We start from the raw sequence: 27,561 nt of genomic DNA, 5'->3' as shown, positions 1-27,561 counted from the left end.
CTGTTAAATGGTTGTGCTGCTTTAAGGTGTACTTGAGCCATTTTAAGCACTCACTCAAAACTCGAGAGAAGGTAGCCTATCCAATTACTGAGACACGAGGCAACAAGTCTCAAGTGGGATGCGGTTAACATACCGCCTGTCAGGATCCCTGCGTTCAGGGTACCGACGCCGGAATCTCGACAGGCTGGGAAATGCCGGCGGTCAGGATTCCGTCTGCAGCCCCTTATTCCCACTTGGGTGGTGGATGCACGCCACCACCCGAATGGGAATATAACCTGTGGCGAGCGAAGCTTGCCACTGGGCCCAAAGAGTGGCGAGAGCAGCTGGCCCGTGAGGGGACTCGCTGCTGGGATTCCGGCTGACGGAATGCCGCTGTCGGTATAGCGACAGCCGGCATGCTGTCAGCCGGTCTCCTGTATGTATTTCTCTCAAGTGTATTCATGAATAATGAATGCAGCATAGAAAGGCCTGCCTTTTCTGTGTGTGGACAGCAGCTCCACTATGTAGAAGGAAGATGATGCAGTGAAACGCGACAGCCAGATTATACTGGAAGAGATGCCTGGGCACATCTCAAACGTCTACACTTTACCAACCTCAAATAACGTTTACAGGCTAGGAACACATGAGAAAATGTATCAGTGCAGTATCTGCAAAGAAGTATACAGAATGTTGTGGTATAGCAATGATAAAGCACAGGATAATGCATTACTAGAATTCATTTCTATAACCCTACTAGTATTCTAGCGAGAGAGATCAGGGACACGGTAACTGTCTGCATATGCAGCTTCCCAGCAATAATCAGCTCATTATATGTATGTCACTGACTGGCTCCAAGTGCTGTAGGAAACCACAACTCTCCTTCACCCACAAGAAAAGATATAATAAAATGAAGATAGAATGCAGGCCGGGCTACGTTCTGTCCTACACAGGGACCCCACCGTGTACTACATGTTCCCGTGCTCTGCCTTGGTTACATGTGAGTGACAATGGAGCATATTGGAGCAATGCAGTCTGATGAGACCCCAGACCCGCCAGACTCTTCCATTAACACGTGCGCAGTGGTTGGTTAGTGGTCAAGGTGTCTGACTGTCCAGCTGAAACGGGAAATAACCAATGTTAGGTGGCTAAACTGAAAAAGTCCTAGAAACAGCTTAATAAAAAACAATTACCATCGCTTTATTACATATATACCTTGATTTAAATAATACCTCTAAGGGGTGTATTTATCATTCAATATCTGCTGGTGTTTTCAGGGGATACCTCCAAATATTAAGTATCACCCCTATGTACGAAGGTGGGACCGCAGCAGGTATCCCTATATCTGCCACAGTCCCTCCATTTCCAACAGCAGCCACAGTCCACATATGGCTGTCAGACTTACCAAGCTCCAGCATGTGAAGATGGTGTTAGCTGCTGTAGCCTATGGGCTACGTTCTGCAGGAATTACTGGGAGAGGGTTCTGTTTGAACCCTTGCTGGCAATGGGCGTAGCACATGTGTTGTCAGTACACCATGTATACTCAGTAGCATTGTGGGGGAAATTACGTGACCCCTAATGCCATCTCTTGACTCCTAACACATAGCACGGAGGGGCTGCTTTTGGGGCCCATGTCCCCGCACATGTATATTAATATAAGAAATTACAGTTATCAGGTCTAAAACTGTATCATTGATAAATATGACCCCATGAGACATGAGGTCAAATGTAATAGGGTCCGATTTTTTTGAGCAGGACAAACTCACACCTTTTTCACACAATGAAAAGATGCAAGTTTGTCCCAAAACTCGGCCAATGTAATACCCCGTGAGTTTTTAAGTTCAAGGCACTGGTGCGGTACACAAGGGTCCCCGAGTCCAGAGGGGGCCCCCACTGCACACACTGCACCTACAGTATTATTTGAATAATTACCCCTTCAGAGTCCGACACCGATGTCAGCAGCGCTGTGGAATCACTGTGAAAATGGCGCAGCGGCCATTTTCACAGTGTTCTGCGCATGCGCCGTAGAGAAATCACTGGGAAAATGTCCCCAACAACATTTTACCGGTGATCTGTGCATGCGTAGTAGAGTCTGAGCCCTCTAGTGCTCAGCCAGCAGAGAGGAGGGGGCCCAAACAGAGGCGGCAGCACATGGGCCTCCTCCTCTCTTAAAGCGGCCCTGGTTCAAGGCTATTACAGTGTGCAAATGTGTGCAAGTTTTTCTCGGATGAAAACTCGCACATTGTAATGCGAATTTCATTACAAGGTGTGAGTTGGCAGAAGCATGCAGAGATCAGTGAGATCTGTGCATGCTTCTGTCTGAGAAAGCGTACAAATAATTACAAATGACCAGCCCTGGGCTCTTTGAGCCGGTCCTGGTTGAAAAACTACATGGGAAAAAATGACTGAGGTTCCCCTGTATTTTAACAACCAGCTCTTGGTCCTGGTTCCAAAAATACGGGGGGGAAAAAGGCGTAGGGATGGCCCATATTTTTGAAACCAGCACTGGGCTCCGCTCCACTAGGCAGGGAGGTAATGCCAAACCCTGAGGACATTCTTACATGGGTCCTGCTGGCCGTAGCGTGACCCCCACCAAACAAGTCAGTCCTGGACGGGGTACCCTGGGGGAGTGGGGACCCCCCCAATAAAGGGGTCCCCCACTCCAGGGCACTTAGGTCAGAGCTGAAGCCTGAAGCTATGCTCGGCACCCCTGGGCGGTGGGTGTGAATTGATAGCTTTAAAGTGTAAAAGTTATAAATAATATTGTCTTTTACATTAGGACTACAGGTCCCAGCAAGACCATGCTTCCCCCCACATATTGTTACTTGGAGAACCATAAGAACCAGCACCAGCATGTAGGGCATTAAAGGTCCCGCTGCTACCTGTAGCCCTTCTGTAAAAGAAATATAACAAAAAAAAAACAGACAGGACACACACACTGTAGAAAGTAAAAACAGGATTTTGGTACCTACCGGTAAATCCTTTTCTCGTAGCCCGTAGAGGATGCTGGGGTCCACATTAGTACCATGGGGTATAGACGGGTCCACCAGGATCCACTGGCACTTTAAGAGTTTGAGAGTGTGGGCTGGCTCCTCCCTCTATGCCCCTCCTACCAGAGTCAGTCTGGAAACTGTGCCCGAGGAGACGGACATCATTGAGAGAAGGATTTAACACAGACAGTGGCGAGATTCATACCAGCTCACACATACAAGGCACATCAAGCTAACCAGCTCGAAACATTCAGCAGCTGCAAAGTAGTACTGAACCAGATAACGGCTGCAGGAAAACGAAGCACTGAGCGGGCGCCCAGCATCCTCTACGGACTACGAGAAAAGGATTTACCGGTAGGTAACCAAAATCCTATTTTCTCTTACGTCCTAGAGGATGCTGGGGTCCACATTAGTACCATGGGGATGTACCAAAGCTCCCAGAACGGGAGGGAGAGCGCGGAGGCTCCTGCAGAAATGATTGACTGAACTTCAGATCATCAGAGGCCAAAGTATCGAACTTGTAGAACTTTACAAACGTGTTCGACACAGACCAAGTTGCAGCTCGGCAAAGTTGTAACGCCGAGACACCCCGGGCAGCTGCCCAGGAAGACCCCACCTTACGAGTAGAGTGGGACTTGACAGATGTAGGGCACGGCAAGCCTGCCGTACAATAAGCATGCTGGATAGTGAACTTGATCCAGCAAGAGATCGTCTGCTTAGAAACAGGACTCCCAATTTTGGGATCATACAGGACAAACAGAGAGTCCGATTTCCTGTGACGAGCAGTCCTCTTCACATTTTCAGAGCCCTTACAACATCCAAGGACTTTGATGAAATTGAGGAGTCAGTAGCCACTGGCACCACAATAGGTTGGTTGATATGAAATGCCGACACAACCTTCGGAAGAAACTGCCGACGTGTCCTTAGCTCAGCTCTATCTTCGTGGAAGATCAAGTATGGGCTTTTACAGGACAAAGCCCTCAACTCCGACACACATCTAGCAGAAGCTAAAGCCAACAACGTGACAGCCTTCCACGTAAGAAATTTGACCTCAACCTCCTATAGAGGCTCGAACCAGTTCGATTGGAGGAACTGCAACACCACGTTAAGGTCCCAAGGTGCCGTAGGCGGTACAAAGGGAGGTTGGATGTGCAGAACTCGCAGCCAATTGTGTTTGGAAGAAAATGGATAGGGTCGAAAGCTGGACCTTCACAGATCCCAACCTCAGGCCCATATCCACACCAGCTTGTAGGACGAGGAGAAACCGTCCCAGTTGAAACTCCACCGCAGGAAATTTCTTGGACTAACACCAAGATACATATTTTTTCCAAATTCGATGGTAATGTTTAGACGTTACTCCTTTCCTAGCCTGTATCAGGGTAGGAATAACCTTGTTCGGAATGCCCTTCTGAGCTAGTATCATGCGTTCAACCTCCATGCCGTCAAACGTAGTCGCGGTAAGTCTTGATAGGCGAACGGCCCCTGCTGCAGCAGGTCCTCCCGAAGAGGAAGAGGCCTTGGCTCTTCTTGCAGTAGATCCTGAAGATCCGCGTACTAAGCCCTTCTTGGCCAGTCTGGAGCAATGAGGATTGCTTGAACTCTTGTTCTCCTTATGAGCTTTAGAACTCTTGGGATGAGTGGAAGTGGAGGAAACACGTACACCGACTGTAACACCCACGGAGTCACTAGGGCGTCCACCGCCACTGCTTTCGGGTCCCTCGAACCTGGAACAATATCGCCGAAGCTTCTTGATGAGATGAGAGGCCATCATGTCGATCTGGGGTACGCCCCAAAGATCTGTGACCTCCTTGAACACCTCAAGATGGGGACCCCACTCTCCTGGATGGAGATCGTGTCTGTTGAGGAAGTCCGCTTCCCAGTTGTCTACTCCCGGAATGAAGATTGCCGACAGCGCCAACGCTTGCTTTTCTGCCCAGAGGATGATTCTTGTTACCTCTACCATTGCAGCTCTGCTCTTCGTTCCGCCCTGTCGGTTTATGTAAGCCACCATTGTCACATTGTCCGACTGCACTTGAATGGTCCGATTTCTCAGAAGATGGGCCGCTTGGAGAAGACCATTGTAGACGGCTCTTAGTTCCAGAATGTTTATCGGCAGGCCAGCTTCCAGACTTGACCACCTTCCTTGGAAGGTTACCCCTTGAGTGACTGCACCCCAGCCCCGGAGACTTGCATCCATGGTTAGAAGGATCCAGTCCTGAATCCCGAACCTGCGGCCCTCCAGAAGGTGAGGTAATTGCAGCCACCAGAGGAGTGAAATCCTGGCCTTTGGCGACAGACGTATTCTCTGGTGCATGTGTAGATGGGATCCCGACCACTTGTCCAGGAGATCCAGTTGGAAGGACCAAGCGTGAAACCTCCCATACTGCAGAGCCTCGTAAGAGGCCACCATCTTCCCCAGAAGGCGAATGCACTGATGAACTGACACCCGGGCTGGCTTCAGGACATCCCGGAACATTGTTTGAATCACCAACGCTTTTTCCTCTGGGAGAAACACCCTCTGCACCTCCGTGTCAAGGATCATTCCCAGAAAGGACAACCTCCTGGTTGGTTCCAATTGTGATTTTGGAAGATACAGGATCCAAACATGTTCCCTGAGAAGCTGGGTCGTTAGTGTTATGGACCGTAACAGCTTCTCCTTGGACGATGCCTTCATCAGCAGATCGCCCAGATACGGAATTATGTTCACCCCCCTATCTGCGGAGGAGAAACATCATTGCCGCCATCACCTTGGTGAATACCCTCGGTGCTGTGGAGAGCCCGAATGGGAGGGCCTGGAACTGAAAGTGACAGTCCAACAATGCGAATCGAAGATAAGCTTGATGCGGCAGCCAAATCGGAATGTGGAGGTACGCATCCTTGATATCCAGGGATACTAGGAATTCCCCGTCCTCCAGACCTGATATCACTGCCCTTAGAGACTCCATTTTGAACTTGAACTCCCTCAGAAAGGGGTTTAGTGATTTTAAGTTCAGAATGGGCCTGACCGAACCATCCAGTTTCGGTACCATGAAAAGGTTTGAATAGTAACCTTTGTTTTGCATATGAGGAGGTACTGGTACAATAACTTGTGCCTCCACCAACTTCTGGGCGGCTTCTTGCAGGACAGTCCTGTCTGCCAGCAGAGCTGGCAAGCCTGATCTGAAAAATCGGTGAAGAACGAGATTTTGAAATTCCAGCCTGTACCCCTGGGACACAATATCTTGCACCCAGGGGTTCAGGCCAGAGGACACCCAGACATGACTGAAATGTCTGAGTCTCGCTCCCACCGGCCCCACCTCCGGGGCATGCAGTCCACCGTCATGCGGAGGACTTTGGTGTACCTGAAGCAGGTTTCTGTTCCTGGGAACCTGAAGCCGCAGGTTTCTTGAACTTGGGCCGGCCTCCCCGAAAGAAGGTGTTGGACGGCTTGGCCTTTCTGGGCTTGTTAGACCGAAAGGGCTGTGATGTAACTGAAGAAAAGGGTTTTTTCGGAGCAGGTGTAGCTGAGGGAAGAAAGGGTGACTTACAAGCCGTAGCCGTGGAGATCCACGCATCTAACGCTTCCCCAAAGAGAGCCTGACCAGTGTAGGGTAGGGTCCCCACACTTCTCCTGGATTCCGTATCGGCGGACCACTGGCGCAACCACAGTCCTCGACGAGCTGATACCGACATGGAGGAAATCCCCGCAGCCATGGAACCCAGGTCTTTCATGGATTCTACCAGAAATCCTGCCGAATCCTGAATGTAATGTAAAAACAATTCAACATCACATTTCTCCATAGTATGCAAGTCCCCAAGTAACGTGCCTGACCACTTTACTATAGCTTTGGCAATCCAAGCACTGGCAATAGTGGGACGTAGTATTGCCCCAGAAGCCGTGTGCATGGATTTGAGCGTATTATCAATTTTACGATCAGCCAGGTCTTTCAAGGCGGTAGATCCTGGAACAGGTAAAACCACCTTTTTTGAGAGTCTGGATACTGACGCGTCAACATAAGGCGGGTTTTCCCATTTTTTCCTATCCTCTACCGGGAAAGGAAACGCTACCAGAAAACTTTTAGGTATCTGGAATTTTTTATCCGGGTTTTCCCAAGCCTTTTCAAATATAGCCTCTATCATCAAATGCACCCCTTTTGCAAGAGATGCTGCCCGCGCAACACATCCCCGTCACCGTCTGCAGTATTAGAATCGGTATCATCCTGCATGATCTGAGCAAGAGCACGTTTATGTGAATATACAGCGGGGAAGCCTGATGTACCAAAACTGGGCCAGGCTGCCATAGAGTTCTGTAAAGCCTGAGTTGCAGATTAATTTTGTGCAACCCTATTTGAAATCTGAGAAATCCTAGATTTGATAGAGGATAACCACTCAGGCTCCATTGCTGGAATCTGTGCTAAACCAGTGCAATCCTGATTACATGGAATGGGATCATCCTGAGAGGACATATCCTCTGCAGCATATGACACAGAGTCCCTGGACATTGCTTAATGGAGACCACAGACACTCCACACACACACAGGGGAGGGCAGACAGGGTTTCACTCCCAAGAATGGCAAGAGAGACACAGAGATTGGAGCCAACCCACACACAGCGCTTTTAATATAAAGGGAGACCCCCTATCAGCGCTGAATGTGCACCTTAATAGGTTACACAGTCGTTTTGCAGCCTCCCCCCCCCCCTTCTACAATCCCCTGTTACTGTGAGAGATAGCTGGAGTTGCTGTGGAGGGACTTACTCTTCACTGACAGCGCTGTGCAGGCAGGAAAATGGCGCTGAGCGCTGCTGGGTCCGCTCTGAGGAGAAGCTCCGCCACCAAAATGGCGCTGTCTTCCCGCTCTTCATAGGATTATACTGGCCTGAGGATTTGTGCTGGCTGAGATCCGGGGATCCCGACAGGCTGTGTGACCAGTGTAGGGTGTAGGCGCTGGCTCAGGTCGCCCCTCACAGCGCCGCGCTATGTCCCGCTGAGCCTCCGGAGCGCAGTTAATACTGTGCTCCTACCCTTATGCCGCCATCTTCACACCGCCGCCCCGCTTGCTAGGGGGGACGGTGACTAATTCGCCACAAATCTTCAGCTCTGTAAGGGGGTAGCAGCATGCTGCCGGGGTGAGCGATCCCCTGTGGTGGGAAACAATCTATCCCCTTAGGAGCTCAGTGTCCTGTCAACGGAGATAGTGGCTCAGACCCCGCAGGGCGGACACTACTCCCTCCCTTTGTCCCATGAAGCAGGGAGACTGTTGCCAGCAGCCTCCCTGTAAAATAATAAACTCTAAAATAAACTTTACTAGAGAAACTCTGGAGAGCTCCCCTAGCTGTGACCAGCTCCTCCGGGCACATTTTCTAAACTGAGTCTAGTAGGAGGGGCATAGAGGGAGGAGCCAGCCCACACTCTCAAACTCTTAAAGTGCCAATGGCTCCTGGTAGACCCGTCTATACCCCATGGTACTAATGTGGACCCCAGCATCCTCTAGGACGTAAGAGAAAGTTTATTAAACACCCTTGCACACTCACATACATACTCACACATACATCCCCTGTAGCCCTTAGGTTCTCTTCTCCAGTAGAATATACCTATTCCAGTGTAGATTGGTCCTCTACATTCCAAAGTAGGCATCCAGGGGTTAAAAAAATAAATAAAAAGATCTGCTCAGACCACACGGATGTAGGAGACCTGTGTGTGTACACATAGGCCTCCTATCCTAAATGTTGGCCTCCACGTGACTTCTGTCATGTAGGAGAGCCAAAAAACAAAAAATATTGAAAGCGCTGTCCAAGTTATGAGAGTATTTTTATTAAAATTAAAATTCTAAAATGCTGAATACATCCACATTTAATAAAAGGTATCCAATAATTCAATCAATAATCATATATATTATGGGAATTCTTTTTTGGTCCCACACCACTTAAAGATAATATGACTATACACAGTGGATACAGTTTCAGTACATCTTATCTTCTCATTAAAACAACCAATAGTCTATAGCCTAGACGTAAATAATCCCTCTATTAATATCAATAAATAGTGACTTTCCTAAAATCAAAGAACCACAGTCCCAGTGATAAATAACAGATCTGAGATAATTGGTATTAGGAAAGGTTCCTTGACCGGGAATTCCTGTTTGTTCTGAACTTTCAGTGTCTCTGAATCTTCACTAGTATACTATTTGGATCACCAAAAGTGTTTAATCAATAAATGCTTTAACAGAATTGTTCAGATAATTATCTGATGATCTTTCACGGGCGTCCCCGTGTACATGGAAACTTGGAAAGTCTGATATCCTTTTGATAATAGCAATATTAGATGTATTCCCAATCAGGCTATATTCAAAAAATGGTTGTATCTCACCATATATTTGCGGCTGCGTCTCTCCAAGGGCATACGATTCTTATTCCAAGTGCACTGCACCGTCTCCTCGCCGTTGGTGATTCGGCAATCACCTCGCAGTATCCGGCAGAGTATTTCTTACGGCTGCACCTCTCGTTGGAACTTAGACTTTTTTATACTGAGATTAAAAGGTTAAAATAAACTAATGAGGTGCTAAACGATTGGTACACCTGGTAGATAAAAAAGAGCAGGTGGGAAATGGAGTGTATTCTTCTGAGGAAACAGCCGTGGTAATCGGGCTGAGAAACGCGTCAAGAGTTGCTCCTGAGCACTGTGGATACAAGCTCTAAAAGCGGCATAGGAGTGCCCAGTACGGGCATCAAAATTCTGCCTACCCAAAGTAGATGTGACACGGTGAGCCCGGCCTGAACTACAGCTACCCGTCCTGAGGTCTGCAGTGAATGCTGATAGCGCGACCTGGACAGTGGAAGGCGGGCCATTTTACTTGGGACGGCAAAGTCTAAGTTCCAACGAGAGGTGCAGATACAACCATTTTTTGAATATAGCCTGATTGGGAATACATCTAATATTGCTATTATCAAAAGGATATCAGACTTTCCAAGTTTCCATGTACACGGGGACGCCCGTGAAAGATCATCAGATAATTATCTGAACAATTCTGTTAAAGCATTTATTGATTAAACACTTTTGGTGATCCAAATAGTATACTAGTGAAGATTCAGAGACACTGAAAGTTCAGAACAAACAGGAATTCCCGGTCAAGGAACCTTTCCTAATACCAATTATCTCAGATCTGTTATTTATCACTGGGACTGTGGTTCTTTGATTTTAGGAAAGTCACTATTTATTGATATTAATAGAGGGATTATTTACGTCTAGGCTATAGACTATTGGTTGTTTTAATGAGAAGATAAGATGTACTGAAACTGTATCCACTGTGTATAGTCATATTATCTTTAAGTGGTGTGGGACCAAAAAAGAATTCCCATAATATATATGATTATTGATTGAATTATTGGATACCTTTTATTAAATGTGGATGTATTCAGCATTTTAGAATTTTAATTTTAATAAAAATACTCTCATAACTTGGACAGCGCTTTCAATATTTTTTGTTTGTTGTGTTAAAATTTGTCTGGGATTCAACACCCCATATTTGAGAGCGGCAGTCCATCTTTGGGAGGAATTGATTTATTAAGAATTAAGGAGGTTGAATAGCCGACACACACCAGTCAGGTTAGCGCTTTCTCTTAGTTTTTTTTTTTTTTTTTTATGTAGGAGAGCCGCCAGCCTATCAGGAAGTGCCACATAGTGCAGCTCCGCTGATTGGTTATGTGCTTCTGTCAATCAGGGCTTTCCCCATGCGATTCTGTGGTGGGATAGGTTGCATAGAAGTGTATGGTGGGAAAAGTGGCTTATGTGACTAACTGCAAGATTAATTGAGGTGAACCACAAGCTTGACCTGTATTAACCTCAATAGGAGCGCATGGGGAAAGTATGTGTGAGTGTGAGTATGTATATGGGTGTGAGTGTGGGGTGTGGTATGTTAGGTAGATAAGACTTAGGTCAACAGTGTCTAGGTCGACATGGTTTCTAGGTCGACAGGGACTCTAGGTCAACATGAGAAAAGGTCGACATGAGTTTTTTTTACTTTTTTTGGTGTCTTTTCTCCATACAGTGACCGGGAACCCCAACTAGTGCACCGTGTCACCTCGCATGGCTCGCGAACTTCGGGCAAGGTGCTTCGCTCCCTCGGCACAGGTTACCATTCCCAATTGTAGTCCACGTGGATAGTAAAGTATGAAAAAGTTCTAAAAATGAAAAAAAAAAAAGGTGAAAAACTCATGTCGACCTTATGTCATGTCAACCTAGAAACCATGTCGACCTACTTACTGTTGACCAATAGTGGTCAACCTAGACAGTGTCACCTACTTACTGTCGACCTAAAGACCGGATCCCGTGAGTGTGCAAGGGTGTTTAATAAACTTTTATTTCTACGGTGTGTGTGTCTGTCTTTTTTATATTTCTTTTACAGTAGGACTACAGGTACCAGCAGGCCTTTAATGCCCCCCATGTTGGTACTTATAGTTCTCCAAGTACCAGCATGCGGAGGAGGCTTGCTGGCACCTGTAGACATAAAGCAAAAGACAGCCCTGGCCTTGTCTGCCTTGGGGGGGCGACCCCTTTATTGGGGGGGTCCCCGCTCCGCCAGAGTACCCCAGCCAGATCTGACTATTTAAGGGGTAATGCTATTGCTACCGGGACCTATATAAGCGCGTTGCTGTGGCATTACCTCAATGGCTAGTGGAGCCGATACTGGTTTCAAGAATACGGGGGACCCCTACTTTCCCCCCAGTATTTTTGGAACCAGGACCAGTCCAAGAGCCCGGTGCTGGTTGTTAAAATACAGGGGGACCGCAGTCATTTTTTCCCTGTATTTTTTTTTCAGCCATGACTGGCTCAAAAAGCCCGGAGCTGGTTATACTTTAGGATGGGGGGCGGTAGCGCACATAATTATTCTGATTTTTTTTTTTCATTTTCAACTATTTGTAAACTTTCTCAGACAGATGCATGCATGGATCTCACTGATATGTGCATGCTTATGTCAAACTCGCCTATAAAAAGCTAGTATATTTATTGGCGAGTTTTTGGTAAAGTTTTGGGCAACGTTAAAACTCGCATCCTATTATATTGGCCGGGTTGTATGTTTTCCTATGGAAAACATCTGGATGCGAGTTTAAATCGTGACAGTCTTAAAAACATGCAAGTTTGCATGTTCTTGGACCCTATTATATTGTTAGAGTTCAGAAAATGGACAACTTTAGCACTAAACTCGCACATTTTGGAAACTTGGATCCTATTACATTTGCCGATGGTGCGTATTTGCCAGTAGATGTTTGATATTTGGTGAACAAACAGATGTGTGTACTGTACATAAATAGAGATATTCGGCCCATGCCTGCTGAGTGTCATGAATGTTCCTCTGTGGTTCCACTGAAAGATCTGCTCCTCACGTGGTTCCGCAGTTGTTGTATTAGTTCAGGATTCTGCTGCTGAATCTGTTGTGCAAACTGCTGCCCACTGTCAGGAGAAAACAAACCTTAATTATTCCTAATAAAAAAACATTAGTTACTGTGAAAAGACAAAGACAAAATCAAACACCACGTCCCCAAGAAAAAGAAAAACAAAAAATATATATATTTCCAGTTTACTTTTTGAGGACTTCTGTTATGTATTGACAATAAATGTAAATTCATCTGTATCACATGTGGAGGGATCCCATATTGTTAAGCAGTTGAGCTCAAGGCTGCTATGGGGCCCAGAGCTGAGAGGGGCCCACCTTCCCTTTCAAAGTTACATGTGTTATACACATTTTTCGCCATTAGGTGGTACGTAGGGGTCCTTTCAAACTTTATCTTTGGGGCCTGCAATATATCTAGGTATGCCCCTGGACCTGCTCATTGTAGTGTGGTATAAAATGAACTGGAGGGCATTTTTTTTTATGTTATATAATATGAACCAGAGCACCGTAATGAGGCACAATATGAACGTGGAGCACTATATATCATAATGTAAATTGGGGGTACTGTGTGGCATAATGGGTACTGGCAGCTCTGAAATGTGACATACTGTAGGGTGAACTTAAGCACTACTGTGATTCATAAAAGAAACTAGGGCACTACTATGGGGCATAACATTAAATACAGTAAGGCTCTACTATGGTTCAGAAAATGAACTAGGGCACTATTATAGGGCATAAAATTAACAACTGCTGCAGAAAACTGTCTCTCTAGAAGCATTGGGATGGGGGCCCCTTCAAAATGTTGCTATGGGGCCAGCAAAGTTCTAGCTACTTCCCTGATTGAGCTATTAGATCTGACACAACAACGGCTCACACACACACACACACACACACACACACGTACGCTGGTAAGAGGGTTAGAAACACATGCAGAGGAAGGCGACAAAATGCCGCTGAGCCTGCTCTGATGTAGCTCCGCCCCCCGTAATGGCGCCGGAGTTACTAATAGTGTTTATACTGACCATGTCTCCCACACCATTTGTAGCCTCATATAAATGTTTGGTACAATGCCGCCAGCCAGTCTCACGCAGGGGCTCCAGCGGGTACCCTCCAGGAGGGACCCGTGCGCTTCACCTGCGACTCTGCCGCACAATGGGGGTAATTCCCAGTTGATCGCAGCAGGAAATTTTTTAGCAGTTGGGCAAAACCATGTGGACTGCAGGGGGGATGGGGGGGGGGGCAGATATAACATGTGCAGAAAGAGTTAGATTTGGGTGGGTTATTTTATTTCTGTGCAGGGTAAATACTGGCTGCTTTATTTTTACACTGCAAATTAGATTGCAGATTGAACACACCACACCCAAATCTAACTCCCTCTGCACATGTTAAATCTGCCTCCCCTGCAGTGCACATGGTTTTGCCCAACTGCTAAAAAAATTCCTGCTGTGATCAACTTGGAATTAGACCCCCCCTAGCGGGTCCCCCGGTTTGTACTCACCACCGATGATCACCTTCAGACTTTGTTAGGCGTGTGCGGTATGCTGTGGCTGCGACTGCTAATGCGCAGTGACCCGCTGAACAAACAGCCCCTCAGGACGGTGGTCCTGCAGCGGGGAAGCGGCTCTGCACCTCACGAGGCCGGTGACCATCCCCCCAACTCCCTCGGCGCAGGTATGCTGTTGCCCAAACAGCATACTGAAAGAAATAAAGGTTTTAAAAGAAATTGAAGAAAAAATAAGATTTTAAACCTACCAGTAAATCTTTTTCTCCTAGTCCGTAGAGGATGCTGGGGAATCCGTAAGGACCATGGAGTATAGACAGGCTCCGCAGGAGGCATGGGCACTCTAAGACTTTAGATGGGTGTGAACTGGCTCCTCCCTCTATGCCCCTCTTCCAGACCTCAGTTATAGAACTGTGCCCAGAGGAGACGGACAGTACGAGGAAAGGATTTTTGTCAATCTAAGGGCGAGATACACACCAGCCCACACCATACACACCGTACAACATGGTACATACTAAACCAGTTAACAGCATGAACAAAACAGCATCAGCCCGAGACTGATCTCAAATGTAACAACCCTTATGTAAGCAACAACTATATACAAGCTTTGCAGAAATAGTCCGCACTGTGACGGGCGCCCAGCATCCTCTACGGACTAGGAGAAAAAGATTTACCGGTAGGTTTAAAATCTTATTTTCTCTTACATCCTAGAGGATGCTGGGGACTCCGTAAGGACCATGGGGATTATACCAAAGCTCCAGACCAGGCGGGAGAGTGCGGATGACTCTGCAGCACCAATTGAGAAAACAGGAGGTCCTCCTTAGCCAGGGTATCAAACTTGTAGAATTTTGCAAAAGTGTTTGAACCCGACCAAGTAGCTGCTCGGCAAAGCTGTAATGCCGAGACTCCTCGGGCAGCCGCTCAAGAAGAGCCCTCCTTCCTAGTGGAATGGGCCTTTACCGAATTTGGTAACGGCAATCCAGCCGTAGAATGAGCCTGCTGAATCGTGTTACAGATCCAGCGAGCAATAGTTTGCTTAGAAGCTGGAGCGCAAACCTTGTTGGCTGCATACAGGACAAACAGTGCCTCTATTTTCCTAACCCGAGCCGTCCTGGCTACATAAATTTTTAAGGCCCTGACTACATCAAGGGACTTGGAATCCTCCAAGTCACCTGTAGCCACAGGCACCACAATAGGTTGGTTCATATGAAACGACGAAACCACTTTAGGCAGAATTTGAGGACGAGTCCTCAACTCCGCTCGATCCACATGGAAAATCAGATAGGGGCTCTTGTGAGACAAAGCCGCCAATTCGGACACCCGCCTCGCAGATGCCAAGGCCAACAACATGACCACTTTCCAAGTGAGAAATTTTAATTCAACTGTTTGAAGAGGTTCAAATCAGTGTGATTTAAGGAACTGTAACACCACGTTAAGGTCCCACGGCGCCACTGGGGGCACAAAAGGAGGTTGGATGTGCAGCACTCCCTTTACAAAAGTCTGGACTTCTGGGAGAGAAGCCAATTCCTTCTGAAAAGAGCCTAACTTCAGGCCCATATCCACTCCTGTCTGTAGAAAATGGAGAAAACGACCCAGCTGAAAATCTTCCGTAGGAGCATTCTTGGCTTCACACCAAGACACATATTTCCTCCAGATAGTGATAATGCTTCGCCGTTACCTCCTTCCTAGCTTTGATTAGAGTAGGGATGACTTCCCCCGGAATACCCTTCCTAGCTAGAATTTGGTGTTCAACCGCCATGACGTCAAACGTAACCGCGGTAAGTCTTGGAACACACAGGGCCCCTGTTGTAACAGGTCCTCCCTGAGAGCTAGAGGCCACGGATCTTCTGTGATCATTTCCTGAAGATCTGAATACCAGGCCCTTCGAGGCCAATCTGGAACAATCAGTATTGTCTGCACTCTTGTTCGTCTTATGATTCTCAGTATTTTTGAGATAAGACGAAGTGGAGGGAACACATAGACCGACTGAAACACCCACGGTGTCACCAGGGCGTCCACCGCCACTGCTTGAGGGTCCCTCGACCTGGAACAATACGTCCGAAGCTTTCTGTTGAGGCGTGACGCCATCATGTCTATTTGAGGAAGTCCCCAACGACATGTTACTTCTGCAAAGACCTCTTGATGAAGTCCCCACTCTCCTGGATGGAGATCGTGTCTGCTGAGGAAGTCTGCCAGTTGTCTACTCCCAGAATGAAGACCGCTAACAGAGCGCTTACATGATTTTCCGCCCAGCGAAGAATCCTGGTGGCTTCTGCCATTGCTGCTCTGCTCCTTGTCCCGCCCTGGCGGTTTACATGCGCCACGGCTGTGACGTTGTCTGATTGGATCAGAACGGGTAGGTTGCGAAGAAGACTCTCCGCCTGCTGCAGGCCGTTGTATATGGCCCTTAATTCCAGCACGTTGATGTGTAGACAAGCCTCCTGGCTTGACCATATTCCCTGAAAATGTCTTCCTTGTGTGACTGCTCCCCATCCTCCGAGGCCCGCGTCCGTAGTCACAAGAACCCAATCTTGAATGGCGAACCTGTGACCCTCTAGAAGGTGAGCACTCTGGAGCCACCACAGGAGAGAGACCCTGGCCCTGGGGGACAGGCTTATCCTCCGATGCACCTGTAGATGGGACCCTGACCACTTGTCCAGAAGGTCCCACTGAAAAGTCCTCGCATGGAACCTGCCGAGCGGAATGGCCTCGTAGGCCGCCACCATCTTTCCCAATACTCGAGTGCATTGATGAACAGACACTCTTTTTGGTTTCAGCAGGTCCTTGACCATGCTCTGGAGTTCCTGGACTTTTTCCATTGGGAGAAAAACCCTCTTTTTTTCCGTGTCCAGAACCATGCCCAAAAATGACAGCCGAGTTGTCGGAACCAACTGCGACTTTGGTAGATTTAGAATCCAGCCGTGTTGTTGTAGTACTCTCAGGGTGAGAGACACGCTTTTTTGTAACTGATCCCTTGATCTTGCCTTTATCAGGAGATCGTCCAAGTATGGGATAATTGTGACTCCCTGCTTGCGCAGTAGCACCATCATTTCCGCCATTACCTTGGTGAAAATTCTCGGGGCCGTGGAAAACCCAAACGGTAACATCTGAAACTGGTAATGACAATCCTGTACAGCGAATCTCAGGTACGCCTGATGAGGAGGATATATGAGAACATGAAGGTATGCATCCTTTATGTCTAGTGACACCATAAAATCCCCCCCTTCCAGGCTGGAGATCACTGCCCGGAGATATTCCATCTTGAATTTGAACCTTTTCAAATATAGGTTTAGGGATTTTAGATTCAGAATTGGTCTGACCGAGCCATCCGGCTTCGGGACCACAAATAGGGTTGAATAAAACCCTTTCCCCTGTTGTCCTAGGGGAACCTTGATAATCACCTGCTGTTGACACAGCTTTTGTATGGCAGCTGAAACTACTTCCCTCTGTGGGGGAGAAGCTGGCAAAGCTGATTTGAAAAATCGGTGTGGAGGCACATCTTCGAACTCCAGTTTGTAGCCTTGGGATACAATTTCCATCGCCCAAGGATCCACGTCTGACTGAACCCAGACGTGGCTGAAGAGTCGAAGACGTGCCCCCACCGGCGCGGACTCCCTCCGTGGAGCCCCAGCGTCATGCGGTGGATTTAGTAGAAGCCGGGGAGGACTTCTGCTCCTGGGAACTAGCCGTAGCCGGCATTCTTTTCCCTCTACCTCTACCTCTGGCGAGGAAGGAAGAGCCCCGACCCTTTCTGAACTTCAGCATCACCTGTCCATTGATGGGTCCACAGGGACCTTCTAGCAGAAACTGCCATGGCATTGGCTCTTGAACCCAACAGCCCAATATCTCTCGCAGCCTCTCTCATATATAACGCTGCGTCCTTAATGTGACCCAAGGTCAACAAAAATAAGAATTTACTTACCGATAATTCTATTTCTCGTAGTCCGTAGTGGATGCTGGGAACTCCGTAAGGACCATGGGGACAGCGGCTCCGCAGGAGACAGGGCACATCTAAAGAAAGCTTTAGGATCACCTGGTGTGCACTGGCTCCTCCCCCTATGACCCTCCTCCAAGCCTCAGTTAGGATACTGTGCCCGGACGAGCGTACACAATAAGGAAGGATTTTGAATCCCGGGTAAGACTCATACCAGCCACACCAATCACACTGTACAACTTGTGATCTGAACCCAGTTAACAGCATGATAATAGAGAAGCCTCTCGAAAAGATGGCTCACTACAACAATAACCCAAATTTTTTGGTAACAATAATTATGTACCAGTATTGCAGACAATCCGCACTTGGGATGGGCGCCCAGCATCCACTACGGACTACGAGAAATAGAATTATCGGTAAGTAAATTCTTATTTTCTCTGACGTCCTAGTGGATGCTGGGAACTCCGTAAGGACCATGGGGATTATACCAAAGCTCCCAAACGGGCGGGAGAGTGCGGATGACTCTGCAGCCCCCAATGAGAGAACTCCCGGTCCTCCTCAGCCAGGGTAACAAATTTGTAGAATTTTACAAACGTATTTGCTCCTGACCAAGTAACTGCTCGGCAAAGTTGTAAAGCCGAGACCCCTCGGGCAGCTGCCCAAGATGAGCCCACCTTCCTTGTGGAGTGGGCATTTACAGATTTTTGGCTGTGGCAGGCCTGCCACAGAATGTGCAAGCTGAATTGTACTACAAATCCAACGAGCAATAGTCTGCTTAAAAGCAGGAGCACCCAGCTAGTTGGGTGCATAGAGGATAAACAGCGAGTCAGATTTCCTGACTCCAGCCGTCCTGGAAACATATATTTTCCGGGTCCTGACAACGTCTAGCAACTTGGAGTCCTCCAAGTCCCTAGTAGCCGCAGGCACCACAATAGGTTTGGTTCAGGTGAACGCTGAAACCACCCTAGGGAGAAACTGAGAACGAGTCCTCAATTCCGCCCTGTCCGAATGGAAAATCAGATAAGGGCTTTTACAGGATAAAGCCACCAATTCTGACACGCGCCTGGCCCAGGCCAGAGCCAACAGCATGACCACTTTTTCTGTGAGATATTTTAACTCTGAAACAAGAGAAAAATCCGCACAGATCATTTAGGTCATATATTCATGTCAGTCAGTTACTTCCCATTGTTTATATTTGAAGACAATTCTCAGAGAAAATTCTTGGTATTAACCATTAATTTGGGGGTGCTCCCTGGAATAAATTCATCATAATAAAACACAAAAAGAAAAAGTATTCCACATTGGGGCACTCATCTGTAACTTACTGTAATGACAAATCTGAATCTAGGTATAGGACAACTTCCTATAAAACATAACCTTTATTGTAATTGGTTTAAAATACTAATAGTGGATAGCTGGCGAAGTATTCAAAAAGAATATGTGAAATAGTGAATAGTGCAGAAGAAAAAATAAAAAATATAATCAGAACACACACTAGTCTCTAATATAATCAGTCAGCTAGATAATTCTTTCTTGTAATAATCATACAACTATATCATTGTGCTTATTGTCAATATTGACCTATAGGATTGTATACATAAATTGTGCGCTCCCCTCCTTGGGATATTATGGCTTGCTGTTGGGATAATTAAATTGAGGATTCCACTATTAATCACAGAATAAAGTGATCAAAATCAGTAATTCATGTATAAATACCTTAAGTGGATACCATTCTAAAACACTTGTGATTACTGCTAATAATGAGGGATTGTTAGAGTGACCCTATCTCAATAAATAGCGGTTTTATTTATGTGGTCCCAACTGTTCAAAAAATTCTAAGTATATTCCCAACAGGACATATTCTCACCATGTAAGGTTTGTGTGGACAACTAGGACACTGCAGCAATGTGATCTAAACACTTAACTTGTGCAGAACAAAATCACTTAGATGGATATTCTCATATGACATGCATTCACACACGTCAGTTAGGGGGTTAATCTTATTGGAGAATAGCCTTCCACAGTACTGGGAGTTAGTAAATTGTCCTCAATCTCCCTGCTCCTGTATGTAATAGATAAGAGGCAGCACAAACAAGCCGTAATAATATTGCTAAGTCAGAAGGTATAAATGGTATACACTCCCAGTGTTTGATCTATATCACTTAAAACAGTGTGTCATCTACGGCTGATTGAATCAAACTGGAATGGTCTTACTGCAATAGAAAGTATCACTAACGTGTTATGCAGACAGTAGACCCATGTATTCAGTGATCCGCAACAAATGTTTCAAAATTCAGCCGTGTCAGTGCTATCATAGCCTGGCTGATTTACAATGTATCCAAAGCTTGTGCTGCTGGTTACATTCTCCTGCAACTGCCGTATAACATAACGGCAGATATTTTAACTCCACAGATTTAAGTGTGTCAAACCAATGTGACTTTTGGAACCCAAAAACCACCTGGAGATCCCAAAAGTGCCACTAAAGGCACAAAAGGAGGCTGTATATGCAGTACCCCTTTAACAAATGTCTGAACTTCAGGGACTGAAGCTAGTTCTTTTTTGGAAGAAAATTGACAGAGCCGAAATTTGAACCTTAATGGACCCCAATTTCAGGCCCATAGATACTCCTGTTTGCAGGAAATGTAGGAATCGACCCAGTTGAATTTCCTCCGTCGAGCCTTACTGGCCTCGCACCACGCAACATATTTTCGCCAAATGCGGTGATAATGTTTTGCGGTTACATCCTTCCTGGCTTTGATCAGGATAGGGAAGACTTCATCCGGAATGCCTTTTTCCTTCAGGATCCGGCGTTCAACCGCCATGCCGTCAACGCAGCCGCGGTAAGTCTTGGAACAGACAAGGTCCTTGCTGGAGCAGGACCCTTCTTAGAGGTAGAGGCTACGGATCCTCCGTGAGCAACTCTTGAAGTTGGTACACCCACGGTGTTACCAGAGCATCTACAGCTATTGCCTGAGGGTCCCTTGACGTGGCGCAATACCTGTCGAGTTTTTCCCAACGGTTTATAATCATGTGGAAGACTTCTGGGTGAAGTCCTTACTCTCCCGGGTGGAGGTCGTGCTGAGGAAAACTGCTTCCCAGTTGTCCACTCCCGGAATGAAAACTGCTGACAGTGCTATCACATGGTTTTTCGCCCCGCGAAGAATCCTTGCAGCTTCTGCCATTGCCCTCCTGCTTCTTGTGGCACCCTGTCTGTTTACGTGGGTGACTGCCGTAATGTTGTCCGACTGGATCAACACCGGCTGACCTTGAAGCAGAGGTCTTGCTAAGCTTAGAGCATTGTAAATGGCCCTTAGCTTCAGGACATTTATGTGAAGTGATGTCTCCAGGCTTGACCATAAGCCCTGGATATTCCTTCCCTGTGTAACTGCTCCCCAGCCTCGCAGGCTGGCATCCGTGGCCACCAGGACCCAGTCCCGCATGCCGAATCTGCGGCCCTCTAGAAGATGAGCACTCTGCAACCACCACAGGAGGGATACCCTTGTCCCTGGTGACAGGGTTATCCGCTGAAGCATCTGAAGATGCGACCCGGACCATTTGTCCAGTAGGTTCCACTGGAAAGTCTTGCGTGGAATCTGCCGAATGGGATTGCTTCGTAGGAAGCCACCATTTTTACCCAGAACCCTTGTGCATTGATGCACTGAGACTTGGTTCGGTTTTAGGAGGTTCCTGACTAGCTCGGATAACTCCCTGGCTTTCTCCTCCGGGAGAAACACCTTCTTTCTGGACTGTGTCCAGGATCATCCCTAGGAACAGAAGACAAGTCGTCGGAACCAGCTGCGATTTTGGAATATTGAGAATCCAATCGTGCTGCCGCAACACTACCTGAGGTAGTGCTACACCGATCTCCAACTGTTCCCTGGATCTCACCCTTATCAGGGAATCGTCCAAGTAAAGGATAACTAAAATTCCCTTCCTTCGAAGGAATATCATCATTACGGTCATTACTTCAGTAAAGACCCGGGGTGCCGTGGACCATCCCTACGGCAGCGTCTGAACTGATAGTGACAGTTCTGTACCATAACCTGAGATACCCTTGGTGAGAAGGGTAAATTTTGACATGAAGGTAAGCATCCTTGATGTCCCGAGACATCATGTAGTCCCCTTCTTCCAGGTTTGCAATCACTGCTCTGAGTGACTCAATTTTGAATTTGAACCTCTGTATGTAAGTGTTCAAAGATTTTAGATTTTAGATTTTAAAATCGGTCTCACCGAGCCGTCTGGCTTCGGTACCACAATAGTGTGGAATAATACCCCGTTCCCTGTTGCAGGAGGGGTACCTTAATTATCACCTGCTGGGAATACAGCTTGTGAATGGCTTCCAAAACTGCCTCCCTGTCAGCGGGAGACGTCGGTAAAACAGACTTTTGGAAACGGCGAGGGGAATACGTCTCGAATTCCAATTTGTACCCCTGAAATATTACCTGAAGGATCCAGGGGTCTACTTGCGAGTGAGCCCACTGCGCACTGAAATTCATTGAGAACGGGCCCCCACCGTGCCTGAACTTGTAAAGCCCTAGCGTCATACTGAGAGCTTGGCAGAGGCGGAAAAGGGTTTCTGTTCCTGGGAACTGGCTGATCTCTGCAGCCATTTTCCTCTCCCTCTGTCACGAGCAGAAAAGAGGAACCCTTTTGTCCGCTTGCCAACCAGGACTGCGCCTGATAATACGGCGTCTTATTTTGAGAGGCGACCTGGGGTACATTCCCTTTTTTTTTTTTTTTTAAGGCAATACTTCCAAATGCCGTTTGGAATCCGCATCACCTGACCACTTAACTGGTATAATTGGACAACGCACTTATACTTGATGCCAGTCGGCAAATATTCCGCTGTGCATCATGCATATATAGAAATGCATCTTTTAATTGCTCTATAGGCAATAATATACTGTCCTTATCTAGGATATCAAATTTCCAGTCAGGGAATCCGACCCCGCCAACCCAGCACTGCACATCCAGGCTGAGGCGATTGCTGGTCGCAGTATAACACCAGTATGTGTGTAAATACATTTTAGGACACCCTCCTGCTTTCTATCAGCAGGATCCCTAAGGGCGGCCATCTCCAGAGAGGGTAGAGCCCTTGTTCTTACAAGCGTGTGAGCGCCTTATCCCCCCTAGGGGGTGTTTCCCAACGCACCCTAACCTCTGGCGGGAAAAGGTATACTGCCAATAACTTTTTAGAAATTATCAATTGTTATCGGGGGGAAACCCACGCATCATCACACACCTCATTTTATTTCTCAGATTCAGGAAAACTACAGGAAGTTTTTCCTCACCAAACATAATACCCCTTTTTTTGGTGGTATTTATATTATCAGAAGAGTGTAAACTTTTTCCATTGCCTCAATCATGCAATGTGTGGCCCTATTGGAAATCACGGTTGTCTCTTCACCGTCGACACAGGAGTCAGTATCCGTGTCGGCGTCTGTATCTGAGGTAACGGGCGCTTTAGAGCCCCTGTATGAGACGTCTGGACATGCACAAGCTGAGTAGCCGGCTGTCTCATGTCAACCACTGTCTTTTATACAAAGCTGACACTGTCACGCAATTTCAACAGTACATCCACTCAGGTGTCGACCCCCCAGGGGGTGACAACACTATTACAGACACTCTACTCCGTCTCCTCATCATTTTTCTCCTCATACATGTCGACACAAACGTACCGACACACAGCACACACACAGGGAATGCTCTGATAGAGGACAGGACCCCACTAGCCCTTTGGGGAGACAGAGGGAGAGTTTGCCAGCACACACCAGAGCGCTATATATATACAGGGATAACCTTATATAAGTGTTTTTCCCTTTATAGCTGCTGTATTGTTTATACTGCGCCTAATTTGTGCCCCCCTCTCTTTTTTAACCCCTTTCTGTAGTGTAGTGACTGCAGGGGAGAGCCAGGGAGCTTCCCTCCAACTGAGCTGTGAGGGAAAATGGCGCCAGTGTGCTGAGGAGATAGGCTCCGCCCCTTTCTCGGCGTCCTTATCATCCGTTTTCTTGTATGTTTTGGCAGGGGTTAAATGCATCCATATAGCCCAGGAGTTATATGTGATGCATTTATTTTAGCCATAAAAGGTTTTCTATCGATTTATTGCGTCTCAGGGCGCTGCCCCCCCAGCGCCCTGCACCCTCAGTGACCGGAGTGTGAAGTGTGCTGAGAGCAATGGCGCACAGCTGCGGTGCTGTGCGCCTACCTTTATCTGAAGACAGGAAAGTCTTCTGCCGCCGATTTTTCCGGACCTCTTCGCTCTTCTGGCTCTGTAAGGGGGCCGGCGGCGCGGCTCCGGTGACCCATCCAGGCTGAACCTGTGATCGTCCCTCTGGAGCTAATGTCCAGTAGCCTAAGAAGCCCAATCCACTCTGCACGCAGGTGAGTTCGCTTCTTCTCCCCTTAGTCCCTCGATGCAGTGAGCCTGTTGCCAGCAGGTCTCACTGAAAATAATAAACCTAAACTAAAACTTTCACAAAGAGCTCAGGAGAGCCCCTAGTGTGCACCCTTCTCGTCGGGCACAGAAAATCTAACTGAGGCTTGGAGGAGGGTCATAGGGGGAGGAGCCAGTGCACACCAGGTGATCCTAAAGCTTTCTTTAGATGTGCCCTGTCTCCTGCGGAGCCGCTATCCCCATGGTCCTTACGGAGTTCCCAGCATCCACTAGGACGTCAGAGAAATACTATCTTTATCTAAGGTGTCAATGTCAGATGACAAGTTATCTACCCACGCTGCAATTGCGCTACCCACCCATGCCGACGCTACTGCAGGTCTGAGCAGGGTTCCCGTATGCGCATAAATTGATTTTAAGGTAGTTTCCTGTCTGCGATCCGCAGGATCCTTTAGGGCCGGCGTGTCTGGGGACGGTAGCGCCACCTTTTTGGACAAGCGCATCAAGGCCTTGTCCACCGTGGGCGAGGATTCCCACCGTAACCTGTCCTTTGAGGGGAAGGATATGTCATAATAATTCTCTTGGGAACCTGCAATCTCTTGTCTGGAGTTTCCCAAGCCTTTTCAAATAAAGCGTTCAGCTCATGAGATGGAGGAAACGTTACCTCCGATTTCTTTTCCTTAAACATGCAGACCCTCGTGTCAGGGACAGAGGGGTCCTCTGTGATACGTAATACATCTTTTATTGCAATAATCATATATTGAATACTCTTGGCCACTCTTGGGTGCAACCTCGCATCATCATAGTCGACACTGGAGTCAGAATCCGTGTCGATATCAGTGTCTGCTATTTGGGAGAAGGGACGTTTATGGGACCCTGAAGGGTCTTGTGACCCAGCCAAAACCATGGATTGACTCCCTGCGCTGTCCATGGACTCTGCTTTGTCCAAACTATTATATAATAAAGTCACATTAGCATTTAAAACATTCCACATGTCCAACCAATCAGGTGTCGGCTGTGCTGACGGAGACACCACCACCATCTGCTCTGCATCCTCCCTAGACGAGCCTTCCGCTTCAGACATGTCGACACACACGTACTGACACCCCCACACACACTGGGATATCTGAATATGGGGACAGACCCACAATAAGGCCCTTTGGAGAGACAGAGAGAGAGTATGCCAGCACACACCCAGCGCCACCAGATACTGAAACAATGTCCCAGCCTGTAAAGCGCTATATCTACACAATTTAGCACCAAATAAATGTGCCCCCACCTCGTCTTTGCCCCCTGTTACTTGTTCAGCAGGGGAGAGTCCGGGAGCAGCTTCTCTGCAGCTTGCTGTGGAGAAAATGGCGCTGGTTAATGCTGGAGGATCAAGCTCCGCCCCCTCGACGGCGGGCTTTGGTCCCGCTCTTTTCCTTTAAACTGGCAGGGGATTTTTTTATATACTGCCTCACAGTATCTATATAACTGTGCCAGACTTATTTGAGGTGAAAATTGCTGCCCAGGGCGCCCCCCCTGCGCCCTGCACCCGTGCTGTGCCTGTGTGTGTTGTGGGAGCAATGGTACCTCATAAGGATCTGAAGTCTTCTGCCGCCTTTGAAGTCTTCTTTCTTCTTACACTTACCCGGCTTCTATCTTCCGGCTCTGTGAGGAGAACGGCGGCGCGGCTCTGGGACGAACAGCAAGGACGACACCTGTGTTCCGACCCTCTGGAGCTAATGGTGTCCAGTAGCCTAAGAAGCAGAGCCCATCAGTCCAGGACAGTGGGTCTGCTTCTCTCCCCTCAGTCCCACGAAACAGGAAGCCTGTTGCCATAACAAAAGTCTTTTCAGAGAAACTCAGGAGAGCTCCCCTGCAGTGCATCCAGTCTCCTCTGGGCACTGGATCTAACTGAGGTCTGGAGGAGGGGCATAGAGGGAGGAGCCAGTTCACACCCATCTAAAGTGTTAGAGTGCCCATGTCTCCTGCGGAGCCCGTCTATACCCCATGGTCCTTACGGAGTCCCCAGCATCCTCTAGGACGTAAGAAAAAACTCTGGAGCTTGCAGAGTGTGCATCCTCTCCTGAGGGCACTTTTTCTAAACTGCCTGTGAGAGGGGGCATAGAGGGGAGGAACCAGCACACCCAGTTGAAGAAATTTAAAGTGCACTGGCTCCTTTGGACCCGTCAATACCCCATCGTACTAACCTGCCCCCAATATCCCTTATGGATGCTAGAGAAAAAATGTTTTTTAAACATGTTCTTTGGTAGAACGCATACCACATTGATCAAAGGCAGGCAGACCTTACCACGAGGACCATCACCTCTAATAACCAGCTTATTACATCTATACAGAGGCAGCACTCTATAACTAAAATTAATGCGTGAGATACTTACGCTTGTATGAGACTGGAAAGATCTGTGAGCCCCCCAACACCTGCAGCTGGACCCCCTCCGGCATTAGACATCATACCAGACATCCTGCAAAGGACAAAGCAATACTAGAAATTATTATACATAATCTATGTTTTGTACAAACCATCACTACTGTACATTTAAAGTTGACAACCACAGTGCTCAACACAAGCTACAGGATGAATATCTTAGTTGGCCACATAGATATGTGGTCACATTGCATGGCAACTGGATCGAGCCTGTGGTGCAACTGTGCCGCATGCTACAATATTCAGCAAATTGCCCCAAGCACAAGAAGGGACGTGGCTAAGCATCACTGTCATATCACAGGAGGTAACCAGTGCTTCCAGTGCACTGAACTCCAACGCCCCTTCCCCTAAATGGAACAGTAACACTGAGGCTTTAACTGCTCCAAGCTAAAGGTACAAACCTTACAACTACATCAGAAACACGCTATTGGGATGTTGGAATAGAGCCATGAAATTCAGACCATCCTGCCTCAATGTACTCAGGGCCGTAGCAGGGCACTTCTGCTCCATGGGCCGACCCCCGCACATATGATGTAATGACGAAATTGAAGAGAGGCCTAGAAATGTACTAAGGATGTGCCAATCACTCTGGAGAAACCCCTTAGTTGAAGAAAGGTGCCACCAAGGCTTAACATGGCTCCTCCACATCCTTGCACAAAGGAGGGGCAAGCAGTGCCATCACTCAGTGCATATGGGGGCAGCACAATCGCTGCCCACCGCTGTGGTATTGGGTTTGCAGGGTGCTTGGTCCTTAGGATGCTTCAGTCTCTCAGCTTCTTCCTGGTCCCAGGTTACATGTGCAGGAGGGCAGCCCAGGGGGCATTATCTTCCTGCTACAACCCTGACCAGTCTCACGCCTCTCATTATGGTCCTGAATGGACTTGTCACTGTACTCCTGTAATTATAATATATTACTTATTAGTTTGGATTTGCAGCTGCAATACTGAAATGCTGGATACCAAATCAG

At 47.5% G+C, this 27,561-nt stretch overlaps 1 protein-coding gene across 3 annotated transcripts in view; it reads right to left on the bottom strand.

Annotated features, from left to right (window-relative positions):
- Positions 1 to 981: 981 nt before the first annotated feature.
- The window catches only part of SGTB (small glutamine rich tetratricopeptide repeat co-chaperone beta), a 142,103-nt gene continuing 115,523 nt past the window's right edge, over positions 982 to 27,561 (bottom strand). For 2 of the 3 annotated variants that reach the window (XM_063963219.1, XM_063963226.1), the window contains 3 exons: positions 26,548 to 26,631; positions 12,272 to 12,393; positions 982 to 1,094 (listed from right to left, as the gene is read on the bottom strand). In XM_063963219.1, the coding sequence (XP_063819289.1) occupies positions 12,282 to 12,393; positions 26,548 to 26,631 (196 nt within the window). In that variant the 3' untranslated portion in view covers positions 982 to 1,094; positions 12,272 to 12,281. Of the gene's footprint in view, positions 1,095 to 12,246; positions 12,394 to 26,547; positions 26,632 to 27,561 lie in introns of all 3 variants that reach the window. The other variant, XM_063963222.1, reaches the window with a different exon arrangement.

Source organism: Pseudophryne corroboree, chromosome 1 (genome assembly GCF_028390025.1).
Source record: "Pseudophryne corroboree isolate aPseCor3 chromosome 1, aPseCor3.hap2, whole genome shotgun sequence".
Classification (NCBI taxonomy): domain Eukaryota; kingdom Metazoa; phylum Chordata; class Amphibia; order Anura; family Myobatrachidae; genus Pseudophryne; species Pseudophryne corroboree.
Note: the sequence above shows the minus strand (reverse complement) of the source record. Positions and strands in the feature narration are given on the sequence as shown.